This window comes from Triticum dicoccoides, chromosome 3A (genome assembly GCF_002162155.2).
Source record: "Triticum dicoccoides isolate Atlit2015 ecotype Zavitan chromosome 3A, WEW_v2.0, whole genome shotgun sequence".
Lineage (NCBI taxonomy): Eukaryota > Viridiplantae > Streptophyta > Magnoliopsida > Poales > Poaceae > Triticum > Triticum dicoccoides.
Genome location: NC_041384.1, coordinates 15,914,167 through 15,929,653, shown reverse-complemented (window position 1 = coordinate 15,929,653; position 15,487 = coordinate 15,914,167). Strand labels below are relative to the sequence as shown.

The following is a 15,487-nucleotide window of genomic DNA, read 5'->3' as shown; positions in this document are numbered from 1 at the left end:
TCTTCCGAGGATGAACAAATGTCACTTTGTAGGATCTTGATTGTTTGTCTGTGAAAACTGAACATAAAGCAGCTAGAACCCAATAGTCCACAGTAGAGAAATGAACACATACTGCATACAGGCAGAAGGCAAAGTAGCCTGCCATTTTCTCTGAATATTTATGACTGATATTTACGGATCAAGATTGCAGTGGCATACATTGCAACGATTAGATTAGGCTTGCTCGGCTGCTAGTGTTGATCTTGCTAGGATTCCTAAATGGGACCTTGTAGGATTTTAACTGTCACTGTGTCGAAGCTGAAAATGCAGCAGCTATGACTGAATTTCCAATCTGGTGGGTAGTAGTGGACTGCTAGTCTAGTTGCTCTTACTATGTACATCGAGTAGCCGGATCTTAATTGTCGGTGTCTCAAAACTGAATATAGTTTTCCACGACGTTACCGAGGAGAAACCGGCCTGTTTTCAATTTAGTAGTGGGGAGAACTGGGAAGTGAAATGCTTGTTTGCTGACCTCTTACAATGCAGTAGATGATCGTTTTTTTTTTTTTTTGGCTCGCGTTGCGCCCTGCTGCTATGAACTTTTCAAAGGACCGCGCGACGAGAGGCACCGCACGCTATTGCGTGTTTCCCTAAATCCTGCGGTTCTTCAGTTCTTTATCAATTCTTCGTTCCTGCTGAATGTCATGCTAATTTCCTTATTTTCTTCAGTGTGTGGATAGGCATGTTTTGTGTTCTCTGTGCCATCTTCAAGGTAATCGCTCCATCGGCACCTGCTCCATCTGTTTCCTGTTTCTGCGTTTACTTTCTTTATTATCTGCGCGGATGGATGCCTGATAGGCTGTAGGCTGCTGTAACACACAGTGCAGAAGGACACGCTGAAACTTGCCTGCCGTATTCTCTGAAACTTGTATGCGATATGCTAGTGGATTAACATTTCCATGGCATAAATTGCAGTTATTCCTTGTTTGATTTTGAAAGCAATAGATGTTCCATTTTACTTTTCTGGATGCTGCTGTTCTTGGTAGGATGACCAAAAGGCACCTTTTACGATCTTGACTGCTGGTGTCTTGAAAACTGAATATGTAGCATATATGACTTAATTTCCCATCTACTCCGAAATACTACCTCTGTTCCCACCGGTGAAACAGAGGGTGTACTAGTATAACGCATACTGCATATAGACTGCATGCAAATGTACCTGCCATTTCCTCTGAAATTTGCCTGCCATTTGATCAACATTTCAGTGCAATAAATTGCAATATTTCCATCTAAGTATCCTTGCTCGGCTTCTGTTGTTTTTATTGCTATAGGATTACTAAATGGGATCTTCTAGGATGTTATCTGTTGTTCAAAAAACTGAAAATGTAGCAGTTTGTAACTGAATTTCCCATCTAGCGAGGTAGTGGAATGCTAGTTTAGCTGGTTTGTTGCTGTGTAGGATCTTTATTGTTGGTGCCTCAAAACTGAATATGGTTTTTTCATAACATAAACTGAGGAGCAGTTTGGTTAGTAAAAATGTGAGTTTAGCTATCTCTTTTACCATGTACTTGATACTCTTCTTGTTTCCGCATTCACTGTATGTTGCACTTTCTTCTTCCTAAGAGTGGGAGTAAAAACAAGAATCTTTTCTCCATGGATAGTAACAGGGCAAAGGTGAAAGTTGCATGCTGTTTTCTCTGTAATTTAAGAATGTCAGTGGATCAACATGTTGGTGCCCTAAATTGCAACTATCCCATTTTGCTTTTGGAAGAAAGTTTTTTCTTTTGTTATTTACTTCTTTGGCTCCTGCTGTTCTTTCTTGGATAAAAAATTGGTACCATGTAGGATCTTGATTGTTGGTGTCTGAAAACAGAATTCTTAGCAGTTCGGATTCAGTTTCCAATCTGGTGATTTGTAGTGATTTGCCACTTTAGCTGCTCGCTTATTTACTACTCCTTCCATTCGGAAATAATTGACGTGGTTTTAGTTCAAATTTTGTCTAAATCCGAACAGAGTTAATATGTAGGATCATAATTGTTTGTTCTACAACTGAATGTAATTTCCCATGCAATAACAGAGGAACAGCCTGTTACTATAGACGATTGATATCGTCCTTTCTGGTTGCATTGCACTCTGTTGTTATGATCTGAAGAAAGGATCGAGTAGGCGCATTGCTCACCGTTGTGCGTTTTGCTGGTTTATTGTCCATTTTTTTGTTGCTGCTGATTGCTATGTTAAATTTTCTTACATCGCACGTTTTGTGTCCCCTGTGATGTCGGGTATGTATGTAGTGATGTTGCATCGTACCAAATTGGACAAGGATATTCGTATGTGTAGTAGTTTCGATAGAGTATATACAAAAACTGAGCAGAATTGAAACCAAAATAACCAACTAGCGAATTGTGGCTCAATATAATAGGCCCCACTCCGATAATGGGCTCTTTTATTGACTCAAAATGTAGTGCCAAGCAGATGCAAATCATTTTCAGTGTCTGCCTTATGTTGCTTGATAATCTCTTTAACACCCTACAAACTGAACGCATTTCTGGCTCGCTCCAGGTCTGCAACAAATGGGTAAGTAAAAACGAATAATTGCATCCCTAGATTTTTTATCATCAAAAGCTTGATTGCACAGAATCTGTTGCGAGTAATTAATCAGCAAGTAAACATGAGCAAGCCAGGACATAAGACGCATTACATGCACACACATAGGGAAAAACAAATCTAAGACTGCATCAATCAGATCATGATTAGTGTATTGAAGTGAATTAGATGTTTGGACTGCTCAGTTTTGAACAAACTAAAAGAATAGTGAAACTAAGAAGTTTCAGTCACAGAATGGAAACATATACTATGATAATGAAATCAGCAGACTTGGTTAAATAATAATTTCAATCACTAAAAAGGGGGCATGTAATGGAATCTATGTAGAATGGAACATTATTATAGCCTTTGACGATTGCAGACGGTGCATTATAGGTTTGTCTTCCTTTGCTTGGCGCCGATTGCGCCTTAAAATACCGACCATCACCAATTTAATCTTTTAAGGGTGTATATATTATCCTTGCAGTATATCTCTCTTTTGCCACCAATGGATTTATATGTTACCGAACAAGCCATGCGCTCATATATCCTCAGAAAGTTGGTACTTCCACTGAACTAAATAACCAGGTAGGTAGATCTTAATTCTACATGATGAGCATTATGCATATATACAATATAACCAAGTTTATTAATTAATTTTACCCAAGATGCATGGTATCATCCCGCATTGCGAGCTAGTAACAACGAAGAAACTAATTCTGACAATCAACCATGAGACCAAGCATGACTAGAGTTTCAAAATTTTGGTCAACTGACCTATATATATATATATATATATATATATTATATATATATATATATATATCATGACTTGGGCGGCGACTTGTCGGACCCAGACTCGAAATCTAGGACCGTGTTGACTTTAGAGCCGGCTTTTTTTTCGACCATCAAGAGGCGGAGAAGCAGCCTTTAAACCAAGCATCGACGCAGCACGGACGACTCCCACGACGACGGAGCTATGCTTGGTTTAGAGGCTGTCTTCTCCACCTGTTGGTGGTGAGAACCGTCGGAGGAGACGAGGCATAGGATTGCGGGGAGGCCATGGGAGCAACCAGCAGTTGTAGGTTAGCGTCCGTCTTTTGGACTCTCTATATGTATCTCCTCTTGACAGATTTTATTGACAAAAAAACGGATCGCCACTTGCCCTATAGTAGGAAATGTGACTAGGCCACAATCGTGTCCTTCCTTGTGCGCCGATATCCTACGGAGTATTATAAGGTAACAAACCTTGTTACAATCCTAAACATAATTAGGTGCTCTATAAAATTGTAGGCACACGACTCTATGGTTGTCTGATTGGATTCCATGCACCATCTTTGCACGGTAATATGTGCCTCATTTATACCATAAAGATCATAGTATTTTTTTTTCTCGAATACGCACGAGCATGCGTATCATATATTCATAGAAGAAGAGGCCAAGATGACCGATACAACGCCTTTCGGCACAATGCTACACCAAGAGGTTAGCATCCCCATCCACCATGACAACACCGACACACTACTCGCCCTGCCCAAACACAAGCCATAAATGGCGAACATGTAGAACACAGAGCACACATGCCGCGTCACATCCGGATCCAACACCTCGGAGTACAACCTTCAAACCAAACTAGATCAACGCACCCTCCACTCTTAGTGCCTAGGAGATCGGCAAGTGAACAGCAGGAGCTAGCCTAACTTGAGGAAGATATCTCAAAAGAGGCGTCGAAGATGGAGTACATTGCGCACTGGATGCCCATGCCCACGGCAACAACCAGCACGTGACAACATGGCGCCTAAAGCCGCGTCGCCGAGGCAAACGAGGCAACCACACCAGCTACTCCTCCACGCAAGACACCCCAAGCACCCACACAGCGTCTCCAAGGAAAGGACGACGCCATGGCGCCGCCGCTGCGTGGCCCGGCGAACCGAACCTGGGGTTTCCCCCGGTGCTTGATCAGGGGATGGACATGGCCATGACAACGCCTACAGGGAGGAGATGGCACCCACAGGCGTCGTCGTTGCCCGCAGCCGCAGCAGCGCACGGATTTCTCCTGACCATGTTCATCAAGTCTACGCAGAATAGCAAACTGGGAAGTGGGGAGCAAAGTTGTCACCTTGGGCCATTACCGTGGAGAGGGAAGTAGCATGTCGCCGTCGTCGAGCCACAGATCAGCCGGCAGCAACCACACGCCGCCAAGATCTCGAACCACCGCGCCACCTTGCCGCACAGTTTTCCGGGGCCGCCGCCCCGGCTTCCACACTGAGGATCCATTTTCCAGAGCCGCTCTGCCACCAGCCAACACCCGCCTACCATCCATGGGCCAACACCGCCATCACCAGGACATCTCTCCACCACCTCGAGCGACGCCGCCGCGCCGCCCCCGTCGATCCGTGGCACACCGCCACCACCACAGATCCGTAGACGCCAGCCGGAGCAGCCACGCCCCAGCCCGCCCGCCATGCGCGGAGGCCCGCCATGGAAGCCGCCGTCCTGGCCGGATCTGGGAGAGCACGGACCCCCGAAACAAGGCCATCCCGTAGCCCCACGCCGGGAACCGCCGGCCACCGCACTCCCCTGCCTCCGCGTCCCCGGGGCCGCCGCCCCGGCATGCCCGCGCCGGCCAGCCGCCATCCCCGCCCCCAGCCGAGTCCGGCGGTCGCCAGCGCCACCACGAGAAGGAGCCGCCCTCGGCGCCGTTTGGCAGCAGGGGCCCGCCGCCACCGCGACGCAGATGCCGGCGGCAGCGGCGGAGAGGGAGCACCGGATTGAGGGCTTCTAGGCGGCGGCGCGGTTGCGCCCCCGGAGTCGCCTGGGGAGCGACTCGGGGGGTTGGGGAAAGGTCGGGGTTAACCTAAAAAAATTGGTCAAAGAAATTATAATAAAGATCATAGTATAAGCCACAATAAATATCGATGTGACAAAACTAAAGAGAATACAGAACGCTAATCTTTGCCCAAAGGGACACTAGTCAAACGGAAAAATTACAATGAAGGTAGAAGAATCCCTTGAGCTTGACACCAACGTCCATCACCAGTCTCTGGCACCACCACAGCAGCCATCAAAGGGGAAAATAACGAACCACCTCCTCACCGAAGCTCGACGCGACTCCATCACTGATATATATGCAGCTTTACGGACCTCCAAGGTGGCTCACCAAAGGGCAAGCCATTACCGTTGAACAGATCAGTCCAGGGCAACACACCGGACATGCCATTGAACTCCAGATCTGACATCCCCGCACGACTAAAACATCGGAGGAAAAAACCATGTCTACCATCCAAGAACCATGAACCCAACACACGATCCATCATTTTTTTCAGATGTCGCTGATGCAGACCACAATCTGGTTCCGCTCCTGCACTACCTCCCAAGCTCCGCACCGGCGCTGGAGCAAACCTTAGATCTGGAGATGCCGCTAATGCTCTTTTTGGATGGATGTGATGCCCATGTCTCATATGTTGGCTGGCTGATGTGAGAAAGTTTTTTTAAAGAAAAAAAATTGAGGTGGGGCCATGGAGGTGAGTTTGTTTTGTTCTTTTTTCTTTAATATAGATAAACACACACACACCTTCCTCTCAAGCGGCGTGCAATGCCACGCCCCAATCACTAGTTTGTATCAAATTACTAACAAAATACTACTGAAATATCACTTGCGTCAAATATAGTTTCTTAACCGAATGAAACTTGAATGATCCAATGGATCACTTTCCCTTATCTCTACTAGTAAGCGTGCACGTACGTTGCACATACTATTATCATGGCTGGTGTCGAAGTAACCGCCGTGGAGCCGCGGGCGCAAGGACGCGTTGAGTTAGTCATGGGTGCAGTGGTGTAGAGATAGAGGTGCGTCGGGAAGAAGTCGGTGTGGACGAGTTGTCGTGCTGGGTTTGCCAAGCCTGGGACACATCATCGACGAAGGTACACATCGGTGTTGCCAGCACCGGACATGCGTACACGGATGAAGTTGATGTTGATGAGGCGCCGCTCCAGGCTTGCCAGGCCTAGGAACACGCCGCAACAAAGGCACACGTCGGTGTTGACAGTACCGAACATGCATAGATGAGGACCTACATGAGTTGTACACCATGTCGAGGGGGCTAGCAGAGAAGGACTCGAGATGGCTGCGGCGCCAGTCGACGTGGGGTAGAAGGTGCCAATGTCGACTGCGGTTGTCGAAGTAGATGAAGTGGTTGGGGAAGATGACGACTACACTGATGATGAGCTGGTGCTGGACGAAGACCAAGGGGGTGGACGGGCGGCGCGGCTCTGGTGAGCGAGTGGCGGCGGCACCAAGGATGAAGAGAGGCGCGGCGGCCTAAGGAGGATGCGACGGTGGCTAGGTTCGAAGCACGGCGGTGGTGCTCGAAGTAGGCAAGGAGAACTGGACAGCGTGACGAAGACCGGCGCCGACAGTGGCGTTCCAGCGCCTAAGGAGGCGGCGCGACGCATACCACATAGAAGTCGACGCGCGGGGACAGCGAGTGAACCGCGTGTCGCGTCATTACGTCCCGAAGAGGCGATGTAGCGGCAACACGTGAGTCGAGGCGACGACGGAGAAAACCTCAGGGCGGCGGCAGGGACCACATGCCACGCTCACTACGGCATGATGGGGCGACGCAACGGTAGCACGAGGGTCGGTGCAACCACGGGGATTGCTTAAAGCGGACGGCCTCGGGGCGGCAATGGACCGCGGGTCGTGACACTACGGCCCGAAGAGGCGACGCAGCGGCAGCGTGTGGGTCGGTGCAACCGTGGGAACGGCCTCGGGGCGGCAGTGGACCGCGGGTCGTGACACTACGGTCCGAAGAGGCGACGCAGCGGCAGCGTGTGGGTCGGTGCAACCGTGGGAACGGCCTCGGGGCGGCAGTGGACCGCGGGTCGTGACGGCCCGAAGAGGCGACGCAGCGGCAGCGTGTGGGTCGGTGCAACCGCGGGAACGGCCTCTGGAGCGGCGGCGTGGACTGTGTGCTGCAGCCCTACGGCCCAAAGGGGCGACACAGCCGCGACGCACGGGCCGGTGCAGCCGATGGGAGAATCATGGGGCGACGACGCTGCGGCTTGACGGGATGACGCAGCGGCAGCCCATTGCTCGATCGATGAAGGGGCGCATCCTACTTAATGATGATCTTCACAAAATTCCACGAAGATGTGCATCTATGATTGATCAGACCAAAGGTGCGATGAGTGAGAACGAGAAGACACAAACAGGCGACGAGGTACGGACGACGTGCATCGCAGCCGGAGATGGTAGAAGGCGCCGGCGGCCCCAAGGTATCAGTGGCGCGCGTCCGCACAGCCGGGCTATCCATGAGCGCGCAACCCAACATGACGCGATCGTTGTTGGAACCAAGGATCGACGAACAATCACAAAAACACAAGGATACAAATTTTGCTGGCGGACCAACATCCACAGCGACGGACGCCCGCCCTAGCGGCGAACGTCGGGGCCTTTTTCTTCCTCGGTATTCACTTGGCTCCATGAACAAGATGCAATACATTGGCTTATATAGCTCAGCACACACATGAGTAGCGGACCGTGCGAGCAGCCGCATGAGTAGCGGCGGCCACATGGTGCGGGCCAATGATCTGGCGCAAGAGTACGCAAGGTACCGTCTCATGACCGACGAAGGTGTCGATGGAGTCGACACCAATGATGGAGTAGAGGCGCGTTCTAGAAGATGAACGGCGGTGGGCGATGCAAACCGACCTTAGATCGAAAAATAAAAAAATAAGCGACGATCAAAACGACTAGAGAGAGAGAGAGAGAGAGAGAGAGAGAAATCCGGATCAAAGGATCGGGAAAAAGACTCTATAGGGCAGCCGATCAACTGGATCGACGGACGAACCCTAAGTACGGGTGCGCGGCCCTCGATAGCAATCATGGAGATCGACCGCCCCGGGGACGGCTAGGGTTTGGATCGGGTTAGGCTGATACCATGTAGAAGGAATATAGAGGGATTTGAGAAATTGTTGGATGTATTCCTTGAGTCTCGTGGGCATATATATAGGAGTATATGATCAGTTTGAAGTATAAGACAAGATATAATAAATCCTATGTTATCCTATTTTTCCTAGCTAATCACGATGCTCAACACTTTCAGGCAAAGTAATACGTGCTTCCGTTGGGTGAAGCACAACTGTGTTTCGCTTTTGGGAAAGCACAAAAGCTGTATTTTACCTTTTCAGGAAGCACAACTGTACTTCACTCGTTGCTTCACTTTTGGTGAAGCACAGAGGCACAACTTATGCTTTAGGCGGAAGCACAATTATATTGCTTTTGGGAATGTGGAAACACAGAAATATAATTTGTGCTTCATGCGAAAGCATATCAGTGCTTTTGTTAGTTATGTTTTCACACGGGAAGCATACACTACTGCCAGCCGTATAAAAAACAAATGAAACATAAAAACCCAAAAACAAAGAATTTAAAAAACAGGAGACAGGTAAAGTTGAGAACAAAATGAAAACGGTAAAAAAGCAAACGGAAACAAAAAAACCAGAAATCCGAAAAAACAAAAGATCCAAAAAGAAATTGTAAACTCTAAAAAATGATACCCCAAAAGACGAGAAACAAAAAAAAAACCAAAGAACAAACTGCTCCAAGACCAGAAGGGCACATCTCATGCCACGTGGCGGCGTAGAAATGCGCCACACAGCAGTGCTAGAGGCTCAGCGCAGGAAAAGTGTCTCTTGGGTTGTGTGACTTGTTTTGGCTGGGTGCAATATGCGCTAGTGTTCCAGAACAGACAAAAGACACATTTTGCACAAATGTACACGTGTTACAAAATGATAGGATACAAATTCCATCCAAATGAAAAACAAAGTACACTTACACACATGCAATGATCTAAAAGCACATGAACAATAGTATTATTGTTCAGTTATTCAGACAGGGACACTTATGGAGATAGAACGGGCCAGACGTGTGCAGTTAGTCGATGGGCAGAGGCTCACCGTTCCACTCCTTGAGGCACTCCAGCATGGGGTCGATGAGCTTGCCCTGGCTGATCCCCACGAACACCTTGTCACACTCTTCGCCGGGCGCGAGAAGCTTCTCCCCGGTCAGAAACACACAACCGAGTTCCTCGCGAACAAACTGGTAGAGTGGGAATGACCTGCTCCCCTTGATCATGTTGGGGATGGGTGCGGTGCCCTTCTCCACGGCGATGCGTGCGGCCTCGATCTCCCGTGGCAGTGTCGATCCCAGCTCCTCCTCCAACTTACTGATCTTGGACAACACCTCCTCATCGTTACCCCTACTAGACAGAGCATGCTCGAGGAGCACGCTGCGTAACTTGTGCATTAGGGGGTAGTTGGTGCTGCAGGGGTCGTCGGCGTAGCTGAACACGTCCACGCGATCGGTGGCGGCCATCAGAATCTCCTCGACGCTGGGGGCGTTGAGAACCTTCTTGGCAACCTCTGCCACACATCTGTTGACGGAGATCTTGATGTTCCTCTCGAGGTGGCGGAGGTCGACGGCCTGACAAAGCGCCACTATGTACGTGGAGGACATGAGTTTCAGCATGTCCACCGCTTCTGCAGTCTTCCTGGCCGAGATAAGGCCGAGCGAGTTCACCCCCTGGTTGTGTTGCTCCGCGCTCTGGACATGGGTGGTCACTGGGTTGGCAAGGTATTGAAGCTCAGAGCAGTAGGAGGCCATGGCAATCTCGATGCCTTTGAGACCATAGTCCAAGCTTGGGTTGCGACTACCAGCTAGGTTCGACGTTAGCCCATTGTTGTAGAACTCATTCACAAGTTCTGAGAACTGCGCGAACATGAGTTTACCAATGTTAGCAATGGCAAGACGAGTATTGTCCATGGACACACCGATGGGTGTCCCCTGGAAATTACCACAATGGAGTGCTTTGCCACGTTTGACGTCGATGACCGGGTTGTCATTGACAGAGTTCACCTCACGCTCGATAGACTTGGTAGCTGCCCGAATGACCTCAATCTGCGGGCCAAGCCACTGAGGCGCGGTACGGAGTGCATACCTGTCCTGCTTTGGCTTGAGGAGTGGGTCCATAGCATTCACCATCTTGGCATGGACCATGAATGAGCTACCAGCCAGAATGTGCTCCATGATAGCCGCAGCCTCGATTGAGCCAGGGTGATGTTTCAGCTTGTGGATCAGGTGGTCGGTGTACTCTAGTTTGCCGTACATTACCTCACAAAACATTGCGGCCAAAATTTCAGATAGGACAGCCAGGACGTTGCAGTCAAACAACACCATGGCTGCGAGGGCAGAACCCACCGCCGTGCCATTTACAATTGCAAGCCCCTCCTTGGGGTTCAGCTTGAAGAACCCACCATCTATCCCGGCGATCTTCAATGCCTCGGCGGCATCCACCATCCTACCATCATTGGTAACTGCCTGCGCGTTGGGGCGTCCGGTAAGGACACCGGCGATGTAAGCAAGCGGGACAACGTCGCCGCTCGCGGTGATGCTGCCCCGGAGGGGAATCCTCGGGTGTACACCTTTGTTGATGAGCTTTGTGATGGCCTCGAGAATCTCAAAACGTATGCCAGAATAGCCTTGGAGGAGGGTGTTGATGCGAACGAGCATGGACGCGCGTGTAACCTCTGATGGCAGCTCGTGGTTGCTTCCAATGCCAAATATACCAGCAATGAGATGCCTGCAAGGAAGAATATGGTCAATGCCGGCCGGGCAACAGACTAGTTTAAGTCCTGCAACTTTATTTTTTACACATAAATCTGGAGTTTTGGTATATACATGGACCTACTTGTCATAATTTGGAAGAACATTTCATACGAGCTGTGCAAAAAAAAAAAGGTACGGGCCAAAGTTGCTACAACGTATATGACATCCGTAAATTGTTCCGCTTTATAAAGTTTGCGCAGATCGTATATTATAATATTCTTTTACAAAAATTTACATGGATAAGTTTCAATATATCCGTGTACAACTGTTCTGGAATATGTTAGAGCATAACAGTACGAATCAGGGTTCGTATGGACCTAGGATCATTCGGTGATTTTCCAAACGTGGTGATTTAGATTCATAAAAAATAGCAAACAAGCTAAAAAACATATCAAACAATTTGGCATCAAAGATGTTCGAGTGCTCTAGGTGCATGCAAACGTTTGTGGTGAAATGACATCTAGGAGCTCTCTAGAAAAAAGAAACAAATTTTGGCTGTCAAAGAAACTTTGAAAAATGGCAATGTTGAGACCTGTTTTTTTTTTGGCTGAGAGCTCCCCGAATGTCATTTGACCATGAAATTTTACAAGCACCAAGCGCTCTTCAGCATCTTCGATGTGAACTCATTTTTTTGCTATTTTTTTGAATTTAATGTGCATCAGGAGCAGATGAGTCTGGGCTTAGTAATGGATTGCCGCTACATGTTGTCCAACTATGCTAAACAGAAATATCATTTTGACTGTGCTGGCATACTGTTTGCCTTATTAGATATACTTTCTTCTAACTGTACTAACATTAGTGACTACATGTTGCCCAACTATGATAATACTCTATCTGGTTTATGATGTAACACATATTAGTTTTGTTTAAGTCAAGCTTTATAAATTTTGACCAGTTTGTACACAAAAAATATATCAGCGTATATAATACCAAATCAATGCCATTATGTTCATCATGGAATATATTATCATATCATATATATTTGGTATTGAAAGTGTTCACATTATTCTCTACAAATTTGATCAAGTTTTATATAATTTGACTTGTGACAAATCTAGTATGAACTATATATCATAGAACAGAGGTATATTTCTCGAAAGTATATCTTCTACAACAACAAACAAACTGAATTGGTTTATAGGGAATAGAAGACACATGAGCTCCATGCATGGTCTGAATCTTACCCTCTGCTTGTTATTTAACTGCATCACCTAGTGCAAGATAGTAAAGAAGTACATATGGCAATAAAAAGTGTGGCTATGCATGTCTACTCAAAGTAAAATATCTCATACATGTATATATTACATCTCAAATTATGATTTTACTTAATTCATCATGCCACATTGTGCGGATGCAGAAGAAAAATACCATGTGATGTACACATGACCCACATAAATACTTAATAGTAGCATATATGGATTTGTGGTCATGTGATGTAATTAATAAGTAACATCATTTGTTATACTGCTAGCACGCGCGCGCGCGCACACACACACACACACACACACAAAACCACCTCCTTGGGGCCAAACAAAGATTAAAAGACACATATATAACATTAGTTTGAACTGATAGACCTTTTGCTTAGTTGAATTTAAATTATTTTCTTATACGGGGAAGTAAAAATTCCGTCTTAGCCCTACACAATCATTAATGACCTCTCATATGATCTTATCTCAGCGAGAGGTGATAATAATATTAGCCATCACACAAAGACAATCTAACGATTCTTTTTGATTTAGGACGGCAGAGCTCTATCTTTTGTGTGTGTGGACGTATAAACCTCTTGCGCTCCACTAACTTAAATTAAATTAGCAGGCACAGGCCGTCAAAAAAGAAATAATAGCATGCATACCCTGGCAGAGGAATCAATCCACACTACGTTGAGATGTCGAGATGCAAAATTTTATAGGAGGTGACTTGTACCTGACGAGCTCAACTTGGAGGCCTTGCCCATCCTTGGTGCGACGGTGGGAGGTGCCGCCGAAGCCTGTGGTGACGCCGTAGATGTCGCCGCCGTTGGCCACGGAGTCCAGGATCCACTCGCTGCAGGCCTTGACGCGGGGGCGCGCCTCGTCGGCGAGCTGCACGGTGACCTTCAAACCATCCTTGGCCAGGGCGACGGCAGCCACCTGGCCGACGCTGAGGCCGGCGCCCACGATCCTGACGACAGGCTCGCGGAAGTGTGCCACCATGCGCTTGACCTCGTCGAGGTGGCTGCCGGTGAGCTCGGCCGCGGCAGCGCCCCAATGCAGCGGGTCCTTCTCAGCGATGAACCCGTTGTTCGCCATTGATAAGTTTGTAGGACGTTGGTGGTTGATTGGCTGAGGTAAGGGGGTGATGAACACAGCTCTTCTCTACTTCTCTTGGAGGGAGCAATGGCAGATGGGGTGCTTAAATAATGGTAGGATGGGGTGTGGGGTGCGTCACCGTGCACGCACCTTCAGGTGGTGGACGCCATGTGGTTGCCGCCGGACTGGCTATCTGAGCGCTACATGCTGAACATTACTTCCTAAATCTAGGCTAAATGCTTTTCAGATGCTGGTCTCTTGTCTTAGTTTAGTACTCCCTTTGTCCCAAATTTTTTGTCTTAAATTTTTCTAGATATGAATGTATCTAATACTAAAATGTGACTTGATACATTCATATCTAGACAAATCTAAAACAAGAATTTTGGAACGGAGGGGGTACAGGCATAATGGGTTTCACCTTGCATGGTTTTGGCATGGCCTGGTTGTAGTCTTGGAGCAAATTTGAACACGTCACTTGGCGAATTTGACCACGTCAACGCTAAAAAGTTGTCGACGTTGTGGCTGGCCTGCTGTAGTAGAATAATATAGTGGTTTTTGTCTCGTTTCACAAGAAAAAAAAATCAATGCAATCGATCATGCTCACAGCACTACTACAGAGTGTGTCATCACTAACCGGTCAGGATAGCTCATGATTGTATCCGCCTTCACGTTGCTCTTCCATGATTCTGATACGTCGATATTTGATGTATCCTTGGAAAAAAAAGTAGCTCGGGTCAGTGATAACTGACCGGGAGGTGACCAGCCAGTAATATCCCTTTTCAGTAGAATAAAAACTGTGTCTCACCGACCAGACGGATTTGTGTCCGGTCAATACTAACTTTCAATCATAATGACAACATCCATCGGAGAATACATACACACAGTAACAACAATGGAAACATCAGCCTCAAGTTCTCAAATTACACAAGGTATAAAAACTCATTTAAACCACAGAAGTTTGGCACCGTGTCAAGGGTGAACATATATAGAGCTCTAAGTGGACGCGACGCATCCTGCTTGTGGCCAATGACTTCCAATCAGCTATAGTGGGAATAAGCAAAAGATAAAGGAAGATATTTGTGAAGAGTGCAACAAATGATCGAGTAATAAACTGGAAGAATTAGTAACATTTGAACAATAAAATGCAGCAAACTGAGATACCTTGGTCTAAATAACTTGCCCTTTAATGGATGTAATTCCGACATTTGATTGTATAAAATGATAACTATATTCCGCCGTTCAAGTGCAATACGCATGTGGATGCTCCTGGTTGGGGAAGCCTCGACGTGCTCGGCTCGCGGCCTCAGTGTGCTCTGCTCGTGGTTAGGACTAGCGCACACTCGCGATTGGGGCACCATGCATGAGGGTGCATTGCTCGTGGCGCCACAATGCAGTTAGGTATGTACTGCAGACCGCCATGCGCGTGTGTTGATATTCCCGGATGGCTAACCCCATTCTTGCCATTAACTGTGTCAATTCAACCTTCAGATCTCCCCACAACCCCAAGAACTATGCCCACGTAAACGCTGCACATACAGAGAGGATCAAGGCTTCTACAATGGGGACCCAGGGGGGAAAGCTTATGAGCAGTTCACCAAGGAGTTCACTATGCCGTCCCATGGCAGGACCGACCTCATGGTAGTGTACACCAACCAGCCGCACTGGGTGGACCGATGCATCATCACGTACGAGTGGTTCGTGAGGGAGGGCACGTACAAGGTGGTTGATTTTGACCTCAAGTACACCTGCGGCCATGCCGGCCATGATTAGAAGTTCGTCATCACCCAGTTGTGTGTGCATAGCACATCCTCATCTATCACTATTGGAGGGTCACGAGGCCTTATTCGTAATTTTTGCATCACCTGTCGAAATCTCGCGGACATCCAGAGGCAATACAAGATCATCGTCTCGGGAAGAAGCATGACTCCCTGACTGACCTCGTCGCAGCTATCATAGACCCATTCTA

At 47.6% G+C, this 15,487-nt stretch overlaps 1 protein-coding gene across 1 annotated transcript; it reads right to left on the bottom strand.

The window, feature by feature from the left end:
- Nucleotides 1-9,499: 9,499 nt before the first annotated feature.
- LOC119270978 (phenylalanine ammonia-lyase-like) lies at nucleotides 9,500-13,521 on the bottom strand. The gene is made up of 2 exons (XM_037552966.1): nucleotides 13,157-13,521; nucleotides 9,500-11,204 (listed from the first exon to the last, which is right to left on the bottom strand). The coding sequence occupies exons 1-2, from the start codon at nucleotides 13,519-13,521 to the stop codon at nucleotides 9,500-9,502; spliced, it is 2,070 nt and encodes a 689-aa protein (XP_037408863.1).
- Between the last annotated feature and the right edge of the window lie 1,966 nt (nucleotides 13,522-15,487).

Bases quoted from the DNA above. Each gene is read 5' to 3' on its own strand.
- LOC119270978 (XM_037552966.1), bottom strand. From the start codon at position 13,521: ATGGCGAACAACGGGTTCATCGCTGAGAAGGACCCGCTGCATTGGGGC. The intron at 11,205-13,156 runs GTACAAGTCACC...TCTTCCTTGCAG, and splicing joins CTCCAAGTTGAGCTCGTCAG to GCATCTCATTGCTGGTATAT.